The sequence below is a fragment of the Hemitrygon akajei genome, chromosome 27 (genome assembly GCF_048418815.1).
Source record: "Hemitrygon akajei chromosome 27, sHemAka1.3, whole genome shotgun sequence".
In the NCBI taxonomy this organism is placed as follows: domain Eukaryota; kingdom Metazoa; phylum Chordata; class Chondrichthyes; order Myliobatiformes; family Dasyatidae; genus Hemitrygon; species Hemitrygon akajei.
In genome coordinates this window covers 52,894,729-52,920,975 of record NC_133150.1, presented here as the reverse complement: position 1 = coordinate 52,920,975, position 26,247 = coordinate 52,894,729, and the positions used below count along the sequence as shown (strand labels likewise).

Sequence of the window (26,247 nt, the reverse complement as noted above, 5' to 3'; positions counted from 1 at the left end):
ATCCGATGTCCAGGCCTTGGGACGGTGTGTGTCGAGGGGATGTTTTCCCTGGCAGTATCGTCTAGACCAGTGGTCATACACTTAGAATGAGGAGTCAGCCATTCCGGACAGAGATAGGGAGTATTTCTTTTTACAGCCGGGATGGTGGAGGGTGGCTTGGAATTATCTCCCTAAGATACTGTGGAGTTTTATTTCTGAGTGGTGTGGGGAAGAATAATTAGTTCCTCTCGCAGAAACACTGTCATCAGATAGTTTGCTCTTGACATCCAATACTGTGGCTTTCTACTTAAGAACACACCTCCTCCAGCTGACCTCTCTGCCTCACACTGAGCTTCTACATTCTTGCTACACAAGCGAAATGCACATCGCCAAGGATCCACAGTGAGAAGAATATTCGTGCTGTTGCCCAGCACCCGCTGACCATTCCCTGAGAAAGATGATCACTGGGCCACTGCTGATCTGTTCCTGCCTGACTCTCTCCATCTCCGTCTTTGCATGTGAGTTTTATTCATAACATGTCTTTGTATTTCACTTCCTTCTCTCCAGGGTCTGTGTTACTTTCTGGCTGGGCATTTCTGCATCACGAATTCCCGGGGAGAGACAGAGCCGGGTAAACGGAGAGTGAAACTCCTGTACAATGTCTCTTCACAGACTCCCAAGGCACAAGTTAAATACATTGTGAAACAGCCTCTAGACTGTCCCATTGTTGTCGCGATTAACTGGACACTGAGGATTCACAGTCATTCCTCAATCACACTGTCCCTCTTGAAGAACAATACGGCCCTGTCACTAAACTTTATGAATTCAGAACTGTGAAATGACATTTTTATAACTAATCAACAAGCATTTACGGATGTTGACCATTTGGTAAACTGTGTCTGGTCAAATTCCTTATCTGCAGAATCAATCGCCATTCACAATGCAGATGCTAAAAGTTAATAAAAACTACAACCGAGAAACTGATGAGACCTCGATGTTAGTTAAGTAGTTGTCCCTTAGTTGGTGCGTGTGCCTTGGATCCTTATGCCTACATGGCTCTCGCTCCCTGAGTGCAAAGGGAAGCTACGACCTTCAATGACCTTTCTTGCCTGGGCCGTTTGCACGCATCTGCTTAACCCTCACCTTGCCACAACTTTCACCCTATCAGATTCTCAGAGGAAGGGTTAGATCCAGAGTACAGCTCCATCTGTGCTGTCGGGGTAAGAGTCAGGCACAGAAAAAGAGAAGCTTACTTCTCAGTGCCTACGAGGAAAGAGGAAGTTGCTCAGGCTGTAACCGCAGAGACAACCTGTTGCTAATTTGGAAATGGAGCAGTCCAGCTGTTCAACTGTTTGGAAGGGATGCAGAGTAAGGATGTGTGGCCCAGGACCCTTCTGAACCCAGGAACTGGGATCAGGTCCAGAGCCGTTTTGTGGGGAAGGAAGGAAGGAAGTTGATGAGTGTGCTGAGTTGGAGGAAGGATGGGAGGGAAGAAAGGGGATAGAGATGAATTATCAGGCAATATTAGTCGGGCACCTTGGCACTGGCTCTCTCTGTTTCTGTGAACCTTATCAAATGCTTATCGTGGTCCATGTAAACAATATCCACTGCCCCACCATCATCAACTATCTTCATTAATCCCCTCTGAACTCTCAATGCTCGCCTTCTCTGTTCGGGTCATAGAGTCATAGAGAAGTACAGCATAGAAACAGGCCCTTTGGCCCTTTTAGTCTATCCTGAACCATTTAAACTGCCTACTCCCATTGACCATAGCCCTCCATAACTCTACTGTCCAAACTTCTCTTAAATGTTGAAATCGATGTACTAGGTGTGAAAACTGGGAAGTCATGATGCAGCTATATAAAACTTTGTTTGAGCCACATTGGGAACATCTGTGCAGTTCTGATCACTGCTTTATGGGAAGGATGTAGACCCTTTGGAGAGGGTGCAGAACGGGTTCACCAGACTGTTGACTGAATTAGAAAACAGAAGGTGTAAACAGAAGTTGAACAAACCGGTTATCCAGGGAGTAGCCAGTCCTCAAACAAGTCCCCTTAACAGTTCTAATCCTTTGATGTTGAAATTGCCCTAAGCAATATTGCAAAACACTCACAATTTTATCAAACACTTCTCATTTCACACAGATAACAGTATAGATTTCCTTTAACAAAAGTTCCAACACATTTGCAATAACATTTATGAAAACGGCGTCCCTGCTTTTAGAGCGAATGCAGAAAACTCTTGTAAACCTTACACACGTGTTCTGCATCTTTATTCTCCATGTTCATTAATTTCATTGTCTTTTGTACAACACTGTGTATCTTATACTAATAACAGAGTGAGCGAGACATTTTCTTAGACCTTCTGCTAGTTCAATTCATGGTACATTTATATCAATCTTCTGCTGATTCTCTCTGCATCCCCCCACCATCCCTCTCCCATGGTGCTGTTGGGAGCCTCCGCCTGTGGCAAGGTACTGGCTGATTCTGGCCTCAGCGAGTACTCAGGAGATGCCACTTGGCATGGGCATTGTTGAAACCGTGCCTGAGGAAGGGAGGGGTAGAGCAGGTAATAATCGTCTAGTTCATCCTGAGACTCCCTAAGACCATGAGACATATGAATAGAACTATGCTATTTCGCCATCGAGTCTGGTCTGCCATTTCAACATAGTTGATCCATTTCTCCTCCCTGTATTCCTTCATGCCCTGACTAATCAGGAAGCTATCAAACTTCACCTTAAATACACTCAATGACTTGGCCTCCACAGCCAACTGTGGCAACGAATTCCACAGATTCACCACTCTCTGGCTAAAGAAACTCCTCCTCATCTCTGTTCACAAGGAACACCCCTCAATTTGAGGCTGTGCACTTTGCTCCTAGACCCCCCAACACAGGAAACATCCTCTCCACATCCACTCTCTCTCTAAGCCTTTCAATATTTGATAAGGTTCAATGAGGTTCCCCACTCATTCTTTTAAATTCCAGTGAGTACAGGCCAAAAGCCAACAATTGCTCCTGATATGAGAATCCTTCATTCCCAGAATCATTCTTGTGAACCTCCTCTGAACCTTCTCCAACGAGAGCATATCTTTCCCTAACTGTTGAATTGAATTGACTTTATTACTTACATCCTTTATATACATGAGGAGTAAAAATCTTTACATTAAATGTGCAATGTGCAATCTATTGCAATTTACAATAAATAGTATGTACAACAGTCAACATAACTTAGAAATACAATTGTATCAGCGTGAGTTAATCAGTCTAATGGCCTGGTGGAAGAAGCCATCCCAGAGCCTGTTGGTCCTGGCTTTTATGCTGTGGTACCATTTCCCAGATGGTAGCAGCTGGAACAGTTTGTGGTTGGGATGACTCGGGTCCCCAATGATCTTTCTGGCCCTTTTTACACACCTGTCTTTGTAAATGTCCTGAATCATGGGAAGTTCACATCCACAGATGCACTGGGCTGTCTGCACCACTCTCTGCAGAGTCCTGTGATAAAGGGAGGTGCAGGTCCCATACCAGGCAGTGATGCAGCCAGTCACGATGCTCTCGATCGTGCCCCTGTAGGAAATTTTTAGGATTTAGAGGTCCATACCAAACTTCTTCAAATGTCTGAGGTGAAAGAGGCGCTGTTGTGTCTTTTTCACTACACAGCTGGTGTGTACAGACCACTTGAGATACTTGCTGATGTGGATGCCGAGAAACTTAAAGCTGTTCACCCTCTCAATCCCAGATCCATTGATGTCAATAGGGGGTTAGCCTGTCTCCATTCCTCCTGGAATCCACAAACAGCACCTTTGTTTTTGTAATATTGAGGGAGAGTTTGTTTTCTTGACACCACTGTATCAGGATGATGACTTCTCTGCAGGCTGCCTCATTGTTATTTGAGATTAGGCCAAGCAGTGCAGTGTCATCAGCAAAATTAATTAGCAGATTGGAGCTGTGGGTGGCAAGATGGTCATGGGTATACAGAGAGTAAAGGAGGGGGCTTAGGACACAGCCCTGAGGAGAACCTGTGTGGAGGGGCAGAGGGGCAGAGGTGAGGGAGCCCACTCTTACCACTTGCTGGCGATCTGACAGTAAGTCCAGGATCTAGATGCACAAGGCAGGGTGAAGGCTGAGGTCTCTGAGCTTCTTGTCGAGCCTGGGGGGAATTATGGAGTTGAATGTTGAGCTGTAGTCCGAGAACAGCATTCTCACATAAGCATCCTTCTCCAGGTGTGTAAGGACAACGTTTAGAGCTGAGGCTATTGCGTCATCCGTCCATCAGTTGTGTTGGTAGGCCAATTGTAGGAGTCCAGTTTGCTGCAGATGTAATCCTTGACCAGCCTCTCAAAGCATTTGCTTACTATTGAGGTGAGTGGGACAGGACACCCGTCATTAAGACCTGTGACCTTGGTCTTTTTAGGTACAGGAACAATGGTGGATGTTTTGAAGCAGGAGGGCATACTTTACGGGGAGAGGGAGAGATGAAAAATGTCCATAAACACACCTACCAGTTGTGCTGCGCACATTCTGAGTATCTACTCTGGGATGCCGTCCCGTTCCGCAGCCGTGCGACTGTCCGCCCGTTGGAAACACCTGTGTACTTTGGTCTCAGAGATGACCAAGCTGCTGGTTGTGTCATCAGCATGTCTCCCCAGGGGCTCAGTATCGGCAACATCGAATCGCGCGTAAAAATGATTTAGCTCATCTGGGAGAGAGGCAGTGATGCTGGAAACTCCACCGCGTTTAGCTTTGAACTCTGCGATGGTGTGCAGATCTTGTCATAAGCCGCGGGTGTTGCTGGTGGAAAATTGTGTCTGGATCTTGTCCTTGTATCGTTGTTTCGCTGCCTTGATGACTTTGCACAGATTGTTCCTTGAGAGCCAGGTCAGTATCAGCCTGCGGCAGAATGTACACCGCCGTGATGATAACAGTCGTGAACTCTCCCGGCAGACAGAAAGGTCTGCACAACAGCACCAGGTATTCCAGGTCTGCGGAACAAAAACATTATTGACCATGAAGCATTCCCCATCTCCTTTACTCTTCCCAGAGAGGTTCTTCGACCTGTAAGCCTGGAACAGGGAGAACCCAGAGGGCTTGATGGCATGATCCGGGATCTCCTCTGTCAGCTGGGTCTCCACGAAGCACAAAACGTTATTCCTTTGTTTCCCGCTGATAGGAGATTCTGGCTCTCAGCTTGCACTGCTTGTTATCTAGGAACTTTACGTTAACCAGGAGTATGCTAGGGAGTGATGGCCGATTTGCACGCCATCTCAGCCTCACCAGGACACCGGGCCTTCTCCCTCGCCTCTGACTCCTCTTCTGAGGCAACGGCGGTGCAGTAGGTGAGTCTACCATGGATCGCGCAAGCAGGGGTTCCCAGTGTAGGAAAGGCGGCACATGGTGGGTAACATGGTGGATCACACTCCTGACGAAGGGTCTCGGCCCAAAACGCCGACTGTACTTCTTCCTATAGATGCTGCCTGGCCTGCTGCATTCCACCAGCATTTTGTGTGTGTTACATGGTGGGTAAATGTCATCTTCCCGATGTTCAGGAGGGTCAATCTATCTGATGTGACTATTAGCTACTTGAACAAGAAATGCTTAGGAAATTGCGGAAATTAACGGTATACTGTACAGTTGGATTGGAGCTGGCAACATGGCCGCTGTACGCGGCACCAGCTGGAAGTTGTTCACAATTCTCCCAGTGAGGCCTCACCAGTCCCTCATACAGCTGCAGTATTAAATCCTTGCTTTTCCATTCTAGTCCTCCAGAAATGAATTCTCACATTACTTTTGCCCTCCTCACCACTGACTCAGCCTGAAAATTAACCTTTAGGGAATCCTGGCACCAATTTTTTTGAAGCACAGAGGTAGTCACTATTATCCTTCGCCTGTTCTTTCTATGTCTTGTGCTCCCTGAATTTGGAGACACATTTCTCTGTTCTTTTCATGGGATTCATCTGACCATTTTTTGCATTTCACATCTACATTGAATAACTACAGAGCCAACCTGTTGCTAATTCCGGACCGGCTGCTCAACGGTGTGGAAGGGATGCAGAAGTACGGGAGAGTGGGCCAGGACCCTTCCAAACCCAGGAGCTGGGACCAGCTGCAGAGACGTTTTGTGGGAAAGGAACATGACAAGGATGTTGGGTGGATTGGAAGGATGGTTGGAAGAGGCATGGGGGGGGGGGGGGGAAGACAGGGGCAGAAATGAGTTAGCAGGCAACATTAGTCGGACACCCTGGCCCTGGCTCTTTGTCTCTGGTGAGACTGACTGGAGCAGCTGGCCGTGAGAAACTTTGTCAAATGTTTTTCCATGGTCCATGTAAACAATATCCCCTGCCCTATCCTCATCTGTTATACCATAAGGTCATAAGATATAGGAGCAGAAGTAGGCCATTCGGCCCATCGAGTCTGCTTGGCCATTCCATCATGAGCTGATCCAATTCTTCTGGTCTTCCCCACTCCTCTGCCTTCTCCCCATACCCTTTGATGCCCTGGCTAATTAGAACCTATCTATCTCTGCATTAAATGCACCCAATGACTTGGTCTCCACAGCCGCTCATGGCAACAAATTCCACAGATTTACCTCCCTCTGACTAAAGTCATTTCTCTGCATCTCTGTTCTAACTGGACGTCCTTTAATCCTGAAGTTGTGCCCTCTTGACCTAGACTCCATGGGAAATAACTTTGCCATATCTAATCTGTTCAGGCCTTTTAACATTTGTAATGTTTCTATGAGATCCCCCCTCATTCTCCTGAACTCCAGGGAATACAGCCCAAGAGCTGCCGACATTCCTCATACAGTAACCCTTTCATTCCTGGAATCATTCATGTGAATCTTCTCTGAACACTCTCCAATGTCAGTCTATCCTTCCTAAAATAAGGAGCCCCTCCTCCACCTATCTTTGCATCACTGGCAAATTTAGCCACAAATCCATTAATCCTATAGTCCAAATCATTGACATATATCATAAAGAACAGCGGTCCCAACACCAACCGCTGTGGAACTCCACTGGTAACCAACAGCCAGTCAGAATAGGATCCCTCTATTCCCACTGTCTGTTTTCTGCTGATCAACCAATGCTCCACCCATGCTAGTAATTCCCTGTAATTCCATGGGCTCCTACCTTGCTAAGCAGACTCATGTGTGGCACTTTGTCAAAGGCTTTCTGAAAGTCCAATTACACCAGATCCACTGCATCTCCTTTGTCTACTCTGCTCGTAATTTCCTTAAAATTGCAGTACGTTTGTCAGGCAGGATTTTCCTTTCAGGAAACGGTGATAGTTTCGACCTATCTTGTCATGTGCCTCCAGGTACACCATAATCTCATCCCTAACAATCGATTCCAACAACTTCCCAACCACTGATGTCAGGCTAACAGGTTTATTGTTTTCTTTCTATTGCCTCCTACCCTTCTTAAATAGTGGAGTAACATTTGCAATTTTCCAGTTATCCAGTACAATGCCAGAATCTATCGATTCTGGAAAGATCATTGTTAATGCCTTCACAATCTCTCCAGCTACTTCCTTCAGAACCCGATGGTGCATTCCATCAGGTCCAGGAGATTTATCCACCCTCAGACCATTAAGCTTCCTGAGCACCTTCTCAGTCATAATTTTCACTGCACATCCTTCACTTCCCTGACACTCTTGAATGTCCAGTATGCTGCAGGTGTCTTCCACTGTGAAGACTGATGCAAAATACGCATTCAGTTCCTCTGCCATCTCTGCGTCTTTCATTACAATATCTCCAGTGTCATTTTCTATTGGTCCTATATCTACCCTTAACTCTCTTTTACCCTTTATATACTTAAAATGCTTTATATACTTTTGGTATCTTCTTTGTTATTAGTTACCAGCTTCCTTTCATAATTCATCTTTTCTTTCCTAATGACCTTCTTAATTTCCTTCTGCAAGTTTTAAAAAATTTCCCAATCCTCTATCTTCCCACTAGCTCTGGCTTCCTTGTATGCCTTTTCTTTTGCTTTTACTTTGGCTCTGACTTCACTTTTCAGCCACAGTAGTGTCCTTCTTCCATTCGAAAATGTCTTCTTATTTGGAATATATCTGTCTTTGTACTTCCCTCATTTTTCACAGAAACTCCAGCCATTGCTACTCTGCTGTCCTTTCTGCTAGTGACCCTTTCCAGTCAACCTTGGCAAGTTCCCCTGTCATGCCATTGTAATTTCCTTTATTCCACTGACATATCGACACATGGAATTTAGTTTCTCCTTCTCAAATTTAAAAGTGAATTTGATCATTTTGTGATCATTGTTCCCTAAGGGTTCCTTAACCTTAATCTCTCTTATCACCCCTGGATCATTGCACAACACCCAGTACAGCACAGCCAATCTGTTCTAAAAAGCCATCTCTTAGGCATTCTACAAGTTTTCTCTCTTGAGGTCCGGTACAGGCCTGGTTTTCCCAATCCACTTTCATGTTAAAATACCCAATGATTATCATGACATTGCCCTTCTGACACGCCTTTTCAATCTCCTGCTGTAATTTGTAATCCACATCCTGGCTGCTGTTTGGAGGCCTGTATACAACTGCCATTAGGGTCCTTTTACCTTTTCCAAATCTTAACTCAATCCATAGAGACTCTACACCTTCCGATCCTATGTCATTCCTTTCTAATGACTTAATAATACTTATACATAGGGCCACACCACCCCTACTAACCTATCTTTCGGATACAATGTATATCCTTAGATGTTCAGCTCCCAATGGCAGCCATCCTTTAACCAAGTTTCAGAGATGTCATACTTGTCAATCTGTAGCTGAATTTCAAGATCATCCATTTTATTTCTTATGCTGCGTGCACTCAAGTACAACACTCTCAGTCGATTATTTGTTGCTTTCTGTTTTAACTGCACCATAATTCTATTGCCCTGTAACACATCCCCCTCTTTTCCTTTGCTACAGCGACTATCCATCCCCCCTTTTCCTTCGCTACATCGATCATTCCAAGTCTATACGGGTATCCATCCGCCTCTTTTCCTTTGCTGCATCGATTACTGCATTGGCGCTGCCTCCTGCACACATGCTGAGCTCGTTGACTTCATTAACTTTGCCTCCAACTTTCACCCTGTCCTCAAATTTACCTGGTCTATTTCTGACACCTTCCTCCCCTTTCTTGATCTTTCTGTCTCCATCTATGGAGACAGCTTATCTACTGATGTCTAATTTAAGCCTACAGACTCTCACAGTTACCTGGACTATTCCTCTTCCCACCCTGTCTCTTGCAAAAATGCTATCCCCCTTCTCACAATTCCTCCGTCTCCGCCACATCTGCTCTCAGGATGAGGCTTTTCATTCCAGGACGAAGGAGATGTCTTCCTTTTTTAAACAAAGGGGCTTCCCTTCGTCCACCATCAACTCTGCTCTCAAACGCATCTCTCCCATTTCCTGCACATGTGCCCTCACTCCATCCGCCCGCCACCCCACTCGAGATAGGGTTCCCCTTGTCCTCACCTACCACCCCACTAGCCTCCAGGTCCAACGTATAATTCTCCATAACTTCCGCTACCTCCAATGGGATCCCACTACCAAGCACATCTCCCCCCCCCCTTCTTTCTGCTTTCCGCAGGGATCGCTCCCTATGCGACTCCCTTGTCCATTCGTCCCCCCCATCCCTTCCCACTGATCTCCCTCCTGGCACTTATCCTTGTAAGTGGAACAAGTGCTACACCTGCCCTTACACTTTCTCCCTCACCACCATTCCGGGCCCCAGACAGTCCTTCCAGGTGAGGCGACACTTCACCTGTGAGTCAGCTGGTGTGGTATACCGTGTCCGGTGCTCCCGGTGTGGCCTTTTATATATTGGTGAGACCCGACACAGACTGGGAGACCGTTTCGCTGAACACATACGCTCGGTCCGCCACAGAAAGCAGGATCTCCCAGTGGCCACACATTTTAATTCCACGTTCCATTCCCATTCTGATATGTCTATCCACAGCCTCCTCTATTGTCAAAATAAATCCAAACTCAGGTTGGAGGAACAACACCTGATATACCGGCTGGGTAGCCTCCAACCTGATGGCATTAACATTGACTTCACTAACTTCCGTTAATGCCCCTGCTCCCCTTCTTACCCCATCCCTGACATATTTAGTTGTTTGCCTGTTCTCCATCTCCCTCTGGTGCTTCCCCCTCTCCTTCTCTCTCCCGAGGCCTCCCGTCCCATGATCCTTTCCCTTCTCCAGATCGGTATCACTTTCGCCAATCACCTTTCCGGCTCTTAGCTTCATCCCACCCCCTCCGGTCTTCTCCTATCATTTCGCATTTCCCCCTCCCCCCACTACTTTCAAATCTCTTACTATCTTTCCTTTCAGTTAGTCCTGATGAAGAGTCTCGGCCGGAAACGTCGACAGTGCTTCTCCTTATAGATGCTGCCTAGCCTGCTGTGTTCCACCAGCATTTTGTATGTGTTGTTGTTTGAATTTCCAGCATCTGCAGATTTCCTCATGTTTACTCATCACACTGGCTGTGATTATGCCTCATCTCCTGCCTGTTCTTGCTATCATCTCTGTTGCACGCTATCTTTTGATTTATTTCTGTTTTCCCCTTCCTCAGCCCTATCACTCTGGTTCCCATGTCGCTGCCAAATTAGTTTAAACCCTCCCTAACGACTCTATTAAACCTGCCTGTTGGATATTGGACCCCTCTGGGTTCAGATGTAACCCGTCCTTTTTGTACAGGTTGTACCTTCCCCAGAAAAGGCCCCAGTAATATTCATAATCTCTAAACAACTCAGTGTTCATTTTCTCTGTTCAGCTGCTGGGTATGAAAACTGGGAAGTCATGATGCAACTATATAAAGCTTTGTTTGTGCCACATCTGGAGTATTGAGTGCAGTTCTGGTCGCTGCATTACAGGAAGGATGTGGAGGCTCTGGGGAGGGTGTACAAGAGGTTTGCCAGGCTGTTGCCTGGATTAGAAAATATGAGCTATGAAAAGAGCTTGGACAAAGCTGGGCTGCTTTCTCTGAAGTGACAGAGGCTGAGAGAAGGCCTGACAACAGTATTTAATATTATGAGAGGTATGGGTTGAGTGGACTGTCCTTTACCCATGGCGGAAATGTCAAACACCTGACGGCAGAGCTTTAAGGTAACGGGGAGAAAGCTTAAAGAGAAGTTACAAGGCCAGTGTGGTGGACCCGGCAACGTGCAGCCAGGTGATGTGGTGGAAGCAGACATGATAGTAACATTGAAGGGACATTTAGACAGACACATGAATCAATCGAGTAGAGGCTGATACACTGTAGACCATGTGCAAGCAGATGGGATGAATTAAATTTGGCACAGATATGGTGGGCTGCAGTGCCTGTTCCTGTGCTGTACTGTTGGATGCCCTAGGAGGCTTCCTTATGAATTTCCCACCACTGGCTACAATTTCCTGTTTGTCCGTGTTGTGTTTCTTATCAAAGGAGCAAAGGGATGCATATGACCATAAGAGATAGGAACAGAATTAGGTCATTCGGCCCATCAAGCTTCTGATTCCATCATGGCTGATTTACTTTCCCTCCCAGCCCCTTTCTTCTGCCTTCTCCCGGTAAACTCTGACACCCTTACTCACTAAGAACCTGTCAATCTTCACTTTAAATATACACAAGGACCTGGCCTCCACAATTGTCTATGGCAATGAATTCCACAGATTCACTACCCTCTGGCTAAAGGAGTTCCTCCTCATCACTGTTCTAAAGGGACATCCTTGTATTCTGAGGCTGTGCCCTCTGGTCCGAGACTCCCTCCAAATGAAACATGCTCTCCACATCTACTCTATCTAGACCTATTCAATAGGTTTCAATGAGATCCCACATCCTTCTTCTAAACTCCAGCAACTACGGTGCCAGAGTCATCTCTCATATGCAAACCTTTTCATTCCTGGGATCAATCTCATAAACCTCTGGACCCTCTCCAATGCCAACACATCTTTCTTTGACACGTGGGCCAAAACTGCTCTCAATACTTCAAATGTGGTCTGCCCAATGCATTGATTTTATGTTCCAGTCCTCTCAAAATGAATGCTGACATTGCATTTGCCTTTCATCCTTCTGACTCCATCTGCAAGTTACCCTTTAGGGGATCCAGCACAAGGAGTCCCAAGTCATTGTGCACCTCCGATTTCTGAATTCACTCCCTGTTTAGAAAGTACGTAGTCTCCGGCTTTACTTCTTCTCCCAAAGTGTATGACCATACCCTTCCCTACCCTTTTTCAAACTCCCTGCTACCTGCCCCTCCACCTACCTACAGTATGTATCAAGATTCCAGTTTATTTGTCACAAGTACATCGAAACATACAATGAAATGTGTCATTTGGATCAACAACCAACACATTGACAGCATGCAGAGGTCACTCCGCAAGGGTCACCATGTGTTCCTGCATCAACACAGCATGCCCACAGTGCTCCACAGAACACAGAACACAGCAATCAAAACAAAGCCAGTTTCTCTGTCTCACCCACACACTTACACAGTCCTCTAACTCTTGCCTAAGCAAGGACGTGGACCCACCGCAATTTGCCTATGTCATAATAGGTCTACAGCGGATGCAATTTCACTGGCTCTCCACTTGGTCTTGAATCACCTGGATAATAGCAGCACCTACGTCAGCTTGCTGCTTATTGATTACAGCTCAGCGTTCAACGCAATCAAACCCTTGGTACTAATCAACCTGGACCTCTGTACCTCCTTCTGCATCTGGATTCTGGACTCCTTCATTGGGAATCCTGTCACCCAGGACATGCCTCTTCTCATTGACTTCAGGGAGGAGGTCCAGGAGCCTGAAGACACCACTCAATGCCTCAGGAACAGCTTCATCCCCTCCACCATCAGATTTCTGAATGGACAATTACCCCGTGAACACCACCTCAGTATTTTTTTTCTCTTCTCTGTTTTCTTTTTGCACTATTTATTTACTGTAAGTTAATTTTAAATACATTTCTGATTGTAATTTATAGTTTTTAAAAATTACAGTATGTATTGCAATGTACTGCTGCTGCAAAACAACAGATTTCACAACATATGCCGATGATACTAAACCTGATTCTGATTCTGATCAAGACGGTCCATATTCTTCAGCCTCCAGTCTACAGTGGGTTCGATCTGGATCCAGATTTGCAGATTACCCCATGGACTCGATCTGGATCCAGATTTGCAGATTACCCCATGGACTCGATCTGGATCCAGACATGCAGACATTGGTCCTTTGATTATCCCAGCAGACTCAGATCTGAGCTGGATCCGACATGCAGATTACCCCAGTGGACTTGATCTGGATCCGACATGCAGATTACCCCATGGACTCAATCCGGATCCGGACTTGCAGATTACCCCATGGATTCGATCTAGATCCGGACTTGCAGACATTGGTCCTTTGATTATCCCAGCAGGCTCAGATCTGATCAGGATGCAGATTACCTCAGTGGACTTGTAGAGATTCATAGATCCAGAGCTCCAGCCGACAGACCCTTACTTCTGGAATTTGACTGTTAGGCCTCGATCCTCAGCATTGACCACAAAGCCCCACTGATCACTGAACTCTGGGCTCGACGATGACAGGACTCTGAATACTAGGCCTTGAACTCCAGTCTTACCGATTTGCAGACCCAGGGGTCATTGGATGCCATTCCCCCGCTCACACAGAACTCCGTCTCTGAAACCTGCCAACCGCCTGGCGACCTTGCGAGTGCTATCAGTCGTCATCCACGTTGGTCTGCTGATCCAACAGTCAGCTTGTCTCGCAGTTGTCCCCTGTCTGTGTCACTGTCCTTCAATCGTACAGCAGAGACTTAAGAATCTGGCCTCTCCTCCAAGCCCCCTAATTCCCCTGCATCCCTGTTCCTAAAACCCAAAACAAGCCATGACTTCCACATAAATCTCAGCTCACTGCTATCTTGAAACATCATTTACAAACTTGGCCACAAAGCCGTCAATTCTGTCATCCAGTTTGTGAACACATAACTGGAAAAGTAATGAACCCAACACTGACTCCTGCGGAATACCAGTAGTCACCGGCAGCCAACCAGTAAAGCCCCCATTTATTCCCCACTCTTTGCCTTCTTCCAGTCAGTCAGTCTTCTATCCATGCTACTACCATGGAAATCTGCCCTGTTTAGTAGCAGAGTCATCAGGAAAGACTTTCCTTCAAGGAAACCATACTGACTTTGGCCTATTTTACTGGGTTTGTGTGAGAGGTTACAATAGAGGGAAACAACAGGGAATTGGATTGATAAGATCACACAGATTTGGTGGACCAAATGGCCTCCTTCAATGTTATGAGAAACATGTGACAATAGGAACAAATTTCAGAACAGTGCCACTGACTGTGTCCCAAATCCAAACATGAACAGAGACCAAAGAAGGTACGTGTGATTCACGTGTTGAAAGTGTTCCCTGGTTAAAAGGAAGTAAAGTCACCAGATAGACCAGTGCTCCGAGGAGGAGGAGTCAGATTCCAGGTGTGAGGGATGGAAGATCGTCTACTTCTTCTCCTTTTAAATATGCATCCACTACTAATCAGTGTGTGATTGGAGCCTGTAATTACATTACGATAATGTGTTTTGGGCCGACTGAGTGATCTGGTGCTTTTGCTGTCTCTGAGGGAATTTGGCGTGATTGAAAATAGAATGTGCGGCCTAATGGCAGAGCACAAACCCATGATCGGCTCCAATTCTCAATCAACTCACCGATGAAAGTGTCGAGCAAGGTTCAAATCAATGAAAGTGAGGGCGGAAGGCGAGTGGGTGATCAGCGCAGTTTGCCTGTGTGTGACTGGACTGACTGACTGTCTGTCTGTCTCTCTCCTCCTCCTCCTCCTTCTCTCCCCCAGAGGTTTAGACCTTGGGCAAGGTTTAATCGACGCAGTTTGTGGGTTGGACTCTGTAGTTCATGGTATATTTGTTTCTGGTTACTCTTTTTATTGCTATTTTGTGCAATTTTGATTGGGCCAGACCGAGCCGGTCTGCAGTCTGTAGTTCATTGGCCTGCAGTCAATGAACAATGAGGGAAGAGGATGTTGTCACCAAGGTAACAACCTGAGCTCGTCCCACTCTGGGGTAAAATAGGAACAGTCTGCACCAAGGACACTCTGTGAGTCTTGGGCCGAGGACCAGTGGGGAAGGGAGGTTCCTGTACACAAGGTGAGAGGACCCCAGCCTCCCTGTAACATTGGGCAGCCCCACCTTCAGTCTCTCCCACACAAGCAAGAAAAACAAACTGCTTGAGGAACTCAGCTGGCTGAGCAGCATCTGAGGGGGCAGAAGGATGTTCCACCTTTCAGAACAAGACTCTGCAACAGAGCTGAGAGCATTGAGGGGAGAGGCCCAATGAAAAAGGGGAAGAGGGTGGGGTGAGGCTGGGGCTGACACCTGATTGGTGGAGCCAGAGGAGGATGTGATGATGGGCAGTGGGGGAGGGGTGAGAAAGGGGCTGACACCTGATTGGTGGAGCCAGCTGAGGCAGGGTCATGGGGGGAGGGGTGATAAAGGGACTGACACATGATTGGTGGAGCCAGCTGAGGCAGGGTCATGGGGGAGGGGTGAGAAAGGGAATGACACATGATTGGTGGAGCCAGCTGAGGAAGGGATGATGGGCAGCCCGGTGGCTGTTGGGTGGAAACACAAGCAGAGAAATGACAAAAAAATCAAAAGGACTGTTGAAAAATTGCTCCATATTCCAGAATCTGCAGTTACTCGTGTCTCTAGTCTGCACACATTCCCATGCTGTGAGGAATCCAGTTTGGTTCCCTCCTGTCTGTGAGAGTTGGTCCTGTCCTCTCTCCCACACCGGCACAGATGGTGAGGGTCCCCCAGGTCCTCTGCCCCACTGAGCACTACCATCTCCAGCTGGGATCCAGTCTGGGTTGCCTGACCTTTCTTTCTAGATCCCATTACATGGGGGGGGGGGGTGCCATTGGTGTTAGCATTGTTCTACCTCCTCCCCTCCCCACCAGAGACAGTGGGGCTGAAGAACAGCCCTTCAGATACTCACAAGGAGCTGCAACCTCTTGAACTTCGTAGAGAAATCTGACCACCACCTCCCAGGACCACAGTAACTTGCCCAAAGCCTGTGGCATCGGACTGCCCACGATCTCCATGTGGGGTCCTGAGGTAGAGGGGAGGGCTTCTCACAGAGTTTCACTGGGCCCCCCCATCACCTGTCACGAGACGCCATCCAGACGCCAGAGGGATTCAGACAGTGCAGTCTGGGGAGGGGTGGTGCCCCCTGTGGGACATTTCCCAAAGGTGGTTCAGGTTGTGATGAGCCACCTCTGGAGGAGGGTTTAGGGACCCGGGTCCAGTGATAGTTCTGACTGAGTGATGGCCACCTCCAGTCTAATCACTCTCTCTCCCGACCCCTGCACACCCTCTGTGTGGTGTTTCCCAGTGTCAGCCCCCCCAAACTTCCCAGGATATGACTGTGCACATCCCCCACCCCTGGCTGCAGGCTGTAACTTTCTCCCTCAGGGCCGGTTACAGAGAGTCTTCACTCTGTTCCCCACCCCCATGGGCTCACTGTGTGATGTAGGATCTGTGGGCCAGCTCTCTCACAGGGCTGGGAGACAGACGATGGGCCGTATGGCCTGTTGCTATATCTGTGATTCTCACAGCTCTGATTCCTTCACCAGTCACTGAGCTCATCTGCTGACTGTCTCCTCTTGTCTCCTCAGCTGGGACTGGGGCTTCCCCGACCACTGTGAACGGAACTCGGGGACAGTCGGTCTCCTTACCTCCTGGGATCCCAGTCAGACCGGACATTGATGACGTTGAGTGGATTCGGGTATCACCCAGAACCAAGATAGTGACGTATTTGAAGGGGAACGTTACCTACTTCGGTACTGAGGAGTACAAGCGACGGATAACCTTTCATCCCGGGAACTTCAGTCTGGAAATCTGTGATCTACAGAGAGAGGATTCTGGTGATTATGAGGTGATTGTTACAGCTGCAGGTTCAGGAGCTGAAAAGAAATCAACAGTGCGACTGGAGGTGTACGGTGAGTGAGACACTGCGGAGGGGCCCAGGTTTCACCAGTTCCTGAAACACCCCTAATGGATGGGTGAGGGCAGATCCTGTGTGTTTCCTGAACCCCACTGACTGCCCGTGTCCAGATCTGGGCTCATGGTCCAAGTGTAATGTGGCTGAGTCAGTGTGAGGCTGGAGGACACACCCACCACATCCACCGAGACTGAGACAGGAGCCGGGAGGAATCGAACCAACAATGGGGAATCTCATGTGTCCGAGACTGAGGGAGCTCAGCACACAGGGAGAATGGACCTGGTGTGAATGGGCTGGACAGTCTGTATCTGTGGGTCACAGTTACACACCCTATCCCCAGGTCAAAGGCCTGGTCTGTCATGTTCAGGGATCCCAGATGATCTATCTGTTTCCCAGGACACTGCTTGTTAATTCCCACAAATGGAGGTCTGAGCTCAGTAAGGTGTTTATTCCTCAGTCTTCATGCTGTGCTGTGCTGAGTGAGACCCTGTGTATTCATTACACTGAATATAGTGTCCCAGTGAGTGACACAGTACACGGACACACAGCAATATGGTTCCTGACTCAGAGACCTCCATTGGTCAGGGTTGACCGTGGATGTTACATCCTAGCTGTCTAGATACACAAGCCTGGGCAGTACGATATGGAGAGCAAGCTGTTGCCCACGTAACAAGCTCTCCCTCTCCGTGCATCTGATGAACCCAAAGGAATGGCAATGACTGATACAGTTTGGCACCAGCAGCATCACTGGGGTTACCAGACATTAAACTCAACTGCCTTAGGGACTCCAGCTCCATGTTTTTCCCTGAAGCCTTCCCCACGAGTGGGTATAGTCGCAAGGCTGTGGAGGTTTGATATCAGAGTTTTCTTTCTCCATCTGCCCGAAGCCACTGGTTTAACCCGCTGAAGTAACCCACCTCTACCCCTTTTCCTGTCAGTAGAAATGGTTCCACGGAGCTTTGTAGCTAAGCCACACGTGAAGGTCAGGAGCTGGACTTGGTTGTTGAGACACACACCATTGGGAGAATTTCATAGGCAGTGGGAGCTTATCCCCACTACCAACCCCGGCCATAACAACCTTAACAACTCACAACTGACTCACTCCTACAGTAATTCATCGTGATGTCAAAATGTTTTCTTTACTCCCTCTTGTCACCTGTTTCCAATCTGAACAAATGTACCACAGCCCAAGATCTACCAGTTAGCAGGTTAAAGTTCAAAATACATTTATTATCAAAGTATTTTTCTCATATGCATCCTTTAGGTTCATTTCCTTACAGGCAGCCACGAAACAAAGAAACCCCAATAGAACCCATTAAGAAAAAACCATCAAACACCCAATGTGCAGTAAAAAAAAAAACAAATTATGTTAATAATAAAAGTAAGCAAATAACATTCAGAACTGAGGATCCTGAAAGTGAGTTCACAGCCACGAAGCCGGGCATCACTGAAGCTGATCCAGGAGCCTGTTAGTTGTGAGTCGCGGCCTCAGTTCAGCGCAGAGATGAGTAAATCTCACTGTGCAGTGTGGTGAACACTGGCCTGTACCTTACCTTTGGAGTCGACACCCTGACCTTTACAACCTGGCCGGCAGGAAAATCATCCAAACATCAGCTGATTCCTCACTCTTGGACAGGGTGCTGCTGTTTAGATACACCCTCGGGTCCGGGCCTCACAGCCGCGATTTGGAATGAACCCAACATTTCCCATTCAGCCCAGCACTTACATCGGTCAAACCTCGTGTCTTCCTTCACTCTCGGGCTGAGGCTCTGCCACTTCAATACAGTCAGAACTAGAATCAGATTTAACAGCACCAACATATGTATGTCTTGAAATTTGTTAACTTTACGGCAGCAGTATATAGTAATACATGATAAATAAATATAGAGAAAAAATGGAGTTACATTAAGTATATACATTTCTATTCAATAGTTAAGTTAAAATAAGTAGTGCAAAGTAACAGAAATAAAAAAGTAGTGAGGTAGTGTTCACGGGTTCAATGTGTATTTAGGAATCGGATGGTAGAGGGGAAGAAGCTGTTCCTGAATCACTGAGTGTGTACCTCCAGGCATCTGTTATCTCCTTCCTGATGTTAACAGTGAGAAAAAGGCTTGTCCTGGGTAGTAGGGATCCTTAATGATGGATGCTCACCTTCCTAGGGCATCACTCCTTGAAAATATCTTGGATTATACAGAGGCTGGGTTCATCATACATGCTGGAGCTGACTAATTTTACAAGTTTCTGCAGTTATTTTGATCTTGTGCTGTAGCCCCGCCATCCCCCATACCAGACAGCAATGCAGCCAGCCAGAATGCTCTCTATGGTGCATTTGTAGGTTTTTGAGTGTTTTAGTTGACAAACCAAATCTTTTCAAACTCCTAATGAAGTATAGTCACTGCCTTGCCTTCTTTATAGCTGTATCGATATGTTGGGACCAGGTTAGGTTCCAAAGTTAGTGTAGAAGTGGACAAAGCACACATCCCTGTGGAACGCCAGTGTTAATTGTCAGTGAGGTGGAGATGTTGTTTCCAATCCGCACAGATTGTGGTTTTCCGGTTAGGAAGTCAAGGATCTGGTTGCAGAGGGAAGTACAGAGGCACAGGTTCTGTAGCTTTTCAATCAGTACTGTGGAAATGATGGTGTTAGACACTTAGCTATAGTTAATAAACAACATCCTGACATAGGTATTTGCATTGTCCAGGAGATTCAAGGCTGTGTGGAAAGCAATTGAGATTGTATCTGCCATAGACGTATTGTGGCGATAGGCAAATTGCAGTGGGTCCATGTCCTTCCTGAGAAAGGTGTTGAATCTGACCGTGACCAACCTCTCAAAGCATTTCATCACTGTAGATGTGAGCACAACTGGACGACAGTTGCTGAGGCAGCTCACACTACTCTACTTGGGCACTGGTACAATTGTTGCCCTTTTGAAGCAAGTGGGAACTTTCGATTGTAGCAGTGGGAGATTGAAAATGTCTTTGAATACTCCTGCCAGTGGGTTGGCACAGGTTTTCAGAGCCTCACCAGGTACTCCATCAGGACCTACCATCTTGCGAGGATTCATCCTCCTGAAAGACAGCTTGACATCGACCTCCGAGTCAGAGATCACAGGGTCACCGGGTGAGCAGGGAGTCACAGCTGTAATTTTATTCTCCCTGTCAAAGCGAGCATAAAATGTGTTGAGCATGTCTGGTCGTGAAGCGTTGCTGTTATTCATGTTATTGGGTTTCACTTTGTAGAAAGTAACATCCTACAGTCCGACCAGAGTTGTTGTACATCCGATGTCACCTCCAACCTCGCTCGGAGGTCTCTTCACTCGGCTCTTCACTCTTGAAATAGCCCTCTGCAAATCATACAGAGATGAGTACAGAGATGAGTAACCAGACTTAAATAGCATCAATTCAGCCCTCAGCAGATGACAAACATTTTGGTTCATCCATGGCTTTTGGTTTGGGAATGTACAGCAAGTTTTCATAGGCACACACACATCCACACAGGTTTTAATGAAGTCAGTGACAACTGCGGCACAGTCATCCAGATTCAAAGATAAATCCCCGAATACAGTCCAGTCCACCGATCAAAGCAGTCCTGTAGGCACTCCAGTGCTTCCCTTGTCCATACCATCTTGGTCCTCCCTACTGGTGCTGCAGTCTTCAATCTCTGCCTGTACTCAGGGAGTAGAAGTACAGCAAGGTGATCAGAATTCTGAAGTGTGAGTGTGGAATAGCACAGTAGTTACTTTTGAACTTGGTGTAACAGTGGTCCAGTGAGTTATTTCCTCTGGTACTTCAGGTGATTTGTTGATAATCATTTAGTGACTTTATCAAGTCACTCTTGTTATGATCCTGGCAACAACGAATATAGAATTGAGACAGGTTTTTTTTTAATAATAAATAAAACATTTATTTAAAACACAGCTCAACAGCAAATGAAAAGTAAACAAACAACTAACTTAACTGGAAGTTAACTGCTATACGGCAACTCAAACAGTTCTTAAAGAGATAAATGAGAACACAGTTCTTAAAACGATAAAATGCGAACACAGTTCTCATTGAAATGAACACAAAAGTCCAAGTGATTTATACAGCCAATTAGGAGAGACTTTTCTGAAGTAACAAATTCCTCAACAACATGACGTTATTGCTGATCCCAGCCGAAATATGCCTTGCCCGAAGGATTCACGGCGAAGGAAGTAAAAACGGCTTAAAGGGACTGATCTTTTTCCTTTGGTGAATAACACATTGCCCCGGCTCTTTCTGCTTTCACAATGCAGGAGCTATCTTGGGTGCAGGTTACTACCTTCTGAATGAAGATTCCATAAGGTCGATCCTGTATTACCGCCAACGACACTAACTTTACTCGATCATTCGGCTTCCTGAACTTCAATAATTCTTCACTCTCCCACTGGACTAAACCTGGCAGTGTTGTGGTGAAACTGCCGGCAATACCCTTTTAAACTTAAGATAGAAATTAAAACTCCACTTTAAAACAAAAACTGCGTCATGAGACAAATACGCAGCATAACGGAGTCACTGACAAATTAAACTATGAACTGACCTGTGTCACAACAGGGCTTCTCCGTTTTATACCTGTTGAAACAGGTCATCACATGACCTCAAACTGGCGGGAAATTACATCACCCCACTATCACAAGACCATTACATCATGCTCACCAGATATTCAATTATATCATGGTCATAAGACAGTCACAAGGTACCCACCAGGTATGTAGCACTCTGCTTTTGAGAGACTTGACCGACCTATCTTGACAACGTATTGTGAACCCGTCTATTTGAATCACGGCATCTGGCATGGAAAAGGTTAACCAAGATTCCATAAAACAAACAAGAGAAAATCTGCAGATGCTGGAAATACAAGCAACACACACACAAAATGCAGGTCTGGCAGCATCAATGAAAAAATACAGTTGAGATTGAGTTGAAACCTTTCAGCAGGACTAGAAAATAAAAGCTGAGGAGGAGAGTTAAAAAGAGAGGGGAGGAGAGAGAGGACACAAGGTGCCACGTGAAACTGGGGGAGGTGAAGTAAAGAGCTGGGTGGTTGATCGGTGAATGAGACGCAGGGCTGGAGAAGGGGGAAGTCTGACAGAAGAGAACAGGAGGCCATGGAAAAAGAAAAGTGGGGAGGAGCACCAGAGGGAGGTGATGTGCAGGGAAAGAGATAAGGTGAGAGAGGGAACAGGGGAGGGGCCATTACCAGAAGTTTTGGAAATCAATGTTCATGCCATCAGATTGGAGGCTATCCAGACGGAATATAAAGTGTTGTTCCTCCTACCTGAGTATAGCCTCATTATGACAGTAGAGGAGGAAATGTATACATATCGGAGTGGGAATGGGAAGTGGAATTAAAATGGGTGGCCACTGGGAGATCCCACTTTTTCTGGTGGATGGAGCATAGGTGCTCGGCAAAATGGACTCCCAATCGGGACTTGCTGATATACAGGAGGCCACACTGGGAGCACCGGACACCGTGTATGACCCCACAGTCTCACAGGTGAAGTGTCGCTTCACCTGGAAGGACTGTTTGGGGCCTTGAATGGTAGTGAGAGAGGAGGTGATGGGGCAAATGTAGCACTTGTTCCGTTTGCAAGGATAAGTGCCGGGAGGGAGATTGGTGGGGAAGGACGAATGGACAAGGGAGTCGTGTAGGGAGCGATCCCTGCGGAAAGCAGAAAGTGGTGGTGGGGGGGGAGGCTTGGTGGTGGGATCTCATTGGAGGTGGTGGAAGATCTGGAGAATTATGTGCTGGACATGAAGGCTGGTGAGGTGGTAGGTAAGGAGAAGTGGAACCCTATCCCTGACAGGAAGGTGGTTTAAGAGCAGATGTGCGTGAAATGGAAGAGATGTGGCTGAGGGTAATGTTGATAGTGGAGGAAGGGAAGCCCCTTTCTTTCAAAAAGGAGGACATATCCTTCATTCTAGAATGAAAAGCCTCGTCCTGAGAGCAGATGTGGTAGAGATGGAGGAGATGGAGAAATTGAGAGAAAGGGATTTCTGATTTCTCGAACTTCCGGTAATGGAAGTTGCCCTCTCCCCCATCTCCTTTTCCTTCTCTCACCTTGCCTCTTTGCCGATCTATCATTTCCCTCTGGTTCTCCTCCCTCTTTTCTTCCATTACCTTCTATCCCCTCCTATCAGTCTCCCCCTTCTCTAGCCCTGTATCTCTTTCACCAATCAACTTCCCAGCTATTTACTTCACTCCTCCCCCTCCGGGTTTCACCTATGACCTTGTGTTTCTCGCTCCCTTCCCCCGCCTTTTAAATCTATTCCTCATTTTTTTTCCTCCATTCCTACTGAAGGCTCTTGGCCTGAAACGTCAACTGTACTCTTTTCCATTGATGCTGTTACATCGATATGCATTGTATGAAGATTTAAAGGTGACGTGCATTAAACATCCCTGATACAGCAAGACAATTCACTCTGTATGTTCTCGAGAAACAGTCTTAAATCAAGCACCTGGAGATGGACAGCATCCTTGTACTTCTTTCTCCCCTCCCTTACCTTCTTGCTCGAACTTCTCATCTTTTTTTCAGTCCTGATCAGAATCAGAATCAGGTTTATTATCACTGGCATGTGACCTGAAATTTGTTAACTTAGCAGCAGCATTTCAATGCAATACATAATCTAGCAGAGAGAAAAAATATAATAAATAATAATTAAACAAGTAAATCAATTACATATGTTGAATAGATCAAAAATGTGCAATGACAGAAATAATGTATATGTAAAAAAAAGTGAGGTAGTGTCCAAAGATTCAATGTCCATTTAGGAATTGGATGGCAGAGGGGAAGAAGCTATTTCTGAATCACTGAGTGTGTACCTTCAGGCTTCTGTACCTCCTACCTGATGGTAACAGTGAGAAAAGGTCATGTCCTGGGTGCTGGAAGTCCTTAACAATGGACGCAGCTTTTCTGAGACACCGCTTCTTGAGGATGTCCTGGGTACTTTATAGGCTAGGACCCAAGATGGAGCTGACTAGATTTACAACCTTCTGCAACTTCTTTTGGTCCTGCACAGTAGCTCCTGCATACCAGACAGTGATGCAGCCTGTCAGAATGCTCTCCACTGTACAACTATAGAAGGTTCTGACTATTTATTAACATTCCAAATTTCTTCAAACTCCTAATAAAGTGTAGCCGCTGATTTGCCTTCTTTATAACTACATCTGCATGTTGGGACCAGGTTAGATCCTCAGAGAGCTTGACATCCAGGAACTTGAAGCTGCTCACTCTCTCCACTTCTGATCCCTCTATGAGGATTGGTATGTGTTCCTTTGTCTTACCCTTCCTGAAGTCCACAATCAGCTCTTTCATCTTACTGATGCTGAGTGCCAGGTTGTTGCTGCAGCACCACTCCACTAGTTGGCATATCTCACTCCTGTATGCCCTCTCATCACCACCTGAGAGTCTACCAACAATGGTTCTCTCAGCCCGAAACATCGACTGTTTACTCTTTTCCATTGATGCTGCCGGGCCTACTGAGTTTCTCCAACATTTTGTGTGTGTTGCTCAGATTTCCAGCATCTGTAGATTCTCTCTTATTTGTGTTTTCCTTCCATTGGCTTTGGCTTATCTGGCTGACCAGTCTGATGAAGGGTTTTGAGCCAAAATGTTGACATTCCATTTCCCTCCAAAGATACTACCCGACCCAATGAGTTCCTGTAGCATTTTGTGTGTTGTGCCAGATTTTCAGCAACCGTTGTCTCTCTTGTGATTCCATCTGGCTAACCTGTGTCAGCCTCTCATTGCACCGAGCCGTAAGCAAGCAAAATTTCTCTATTGCTCTTCCAGCAAATATGTACCACTGTCTGTCAGTTGATACTGTCTGACCTACAGCATCTGGTGTGACTACACCTTGGAGCATCTGTAGTCTTGACTCTCCCACGAAGTACTTGTGCCTCGTCACTCTCTGTTCCACCTGAACCAGGGCAGTATTTATTTACTTTCATAGATGCTGCCAGACCTGCTGCGTTCCTCCAGCTTTTTGTGTATGTTGCTTTGGATTTCCAGTACCAGCAGACTTTCTCTGGTTTATAAATCAGAGATCTCAATGTTAGAGGCAAGGTACCAGCATGGATAGAAGATTGGCTGACTGGCAGGAGTGTGGGAGTGGAGACAAATGGGGCCCTTTTCAGGAAGGCTGTCAGTTTTGAGTGGAGTTCCTCAGGGTACAGTGTTGTGACCACAAATTTTCACTTGAGACATGAAGACATTTCACTTTAGAATGAAATGGTTGAAGGAAATAGAGTCATGGAGTCATAGAACGCTACAGCTCAGAAAGAAGCCCTTCTGCCCATCTAGTCCATGACAAAGCAGCCTGGTCCCTTTGACCTGTACCCAGACCATATGTCAGGAACGCAGCCGGATGGACCCAAACGCAGGACGTAGACACTGAAGTACTAGGGGGAGGACAGGATGGGGATGCCATGGCACTTAAGGGTAAAGCTGGGGTTCAGGTAAATGGAGTTCAGGCAGGCAGAGCGGAGCGGGCTCCCGGAGTTCAGGCAGGCAGACAGGTCTAGGTGGCTAGATAGGCTGGTGGAGTGCCCTCCCTGGGTGGGCCGTATATATCCCGGGAAGGGCCGCCTCCCAGGCAGAAACACCGGAGGTCTGGACATGACGTGAACCCCTAGGCGGGAGCGGGGCACAATGCCAGAGTTCGGGCGGAAGAGGAAGATGGGGCAGAACCCCCGCCAGGCAGTGGCAGACCGGCCGGGCCTGCCCGACGGAGGCAAGGGATAGGAACGGGCAGAACCACCGCCGGGCAGCGGCAGGTCGGCTGGACCTGCCCGACGGAGGCAAGGGGTAGGAACGGGCATAGGCCCAGGGTGACCAACACAACAGTCATGATAATGGGAAAATCGGAAATGGCCAGCAGATAGCGCGACCGCGCGAACAAAACAAACGAGTGGAGAAGCGGGACCAGCATACGGGAAGAAAGGTGGGGGAGAGGACCAACCTGGCAGTACTGGTACGGGGCAGAGAAGCACAATGAGGAGTAGATCTGAGCCCAGACAGGATAACAGAATGCAGAGAAGAGTTCGGAGCCGGCGGGGAAACAGAACAAAACAGCCACCCGCCTGGTCCCAGTCCCAAGGCCCCTTATAAACACCTGCAGCTCAATGAGTTACAGGTGTGCCTCCTTGAGCCGGGAGGGTCCTAACTAGATCACGGGTGACGGGAGGGTCAACTGCAGGACCCAGAGTCCGGAGCCCTCGGATCGGATCAAAACCCGGAACGCGGATTCCGGACCGGA

At 47.0% G+C, this 26,247-nt stretch overlaps 1 protein-coding gene across 1 annotated transcript in view; it reads left to right on the top strand.

Annotated features, from left to right (window-relative positions):
* Positions 1-333: 333 nt before the first annotated feature.
* Positions 334-26,247, top strand: part of LOC140717405 (uncharacterized) — a 44,551-nt gene continuing 18,637 nt past the window's right edge. Inside the window, exons 1-2 of the mRNA XM_073030950.1 lie at positions 334-497; positions 16,647-16,970. Of these exons, the coding sequence (XP_072887051.1) occupies positions 437-497; positions 16,647-16,970 (385 nt within the window). The 5' untranslated portion in view covers positions 334-436. The remainder of the gene's footprint in view (positions 498-16,646; positions 16,971-26,247) is intronic.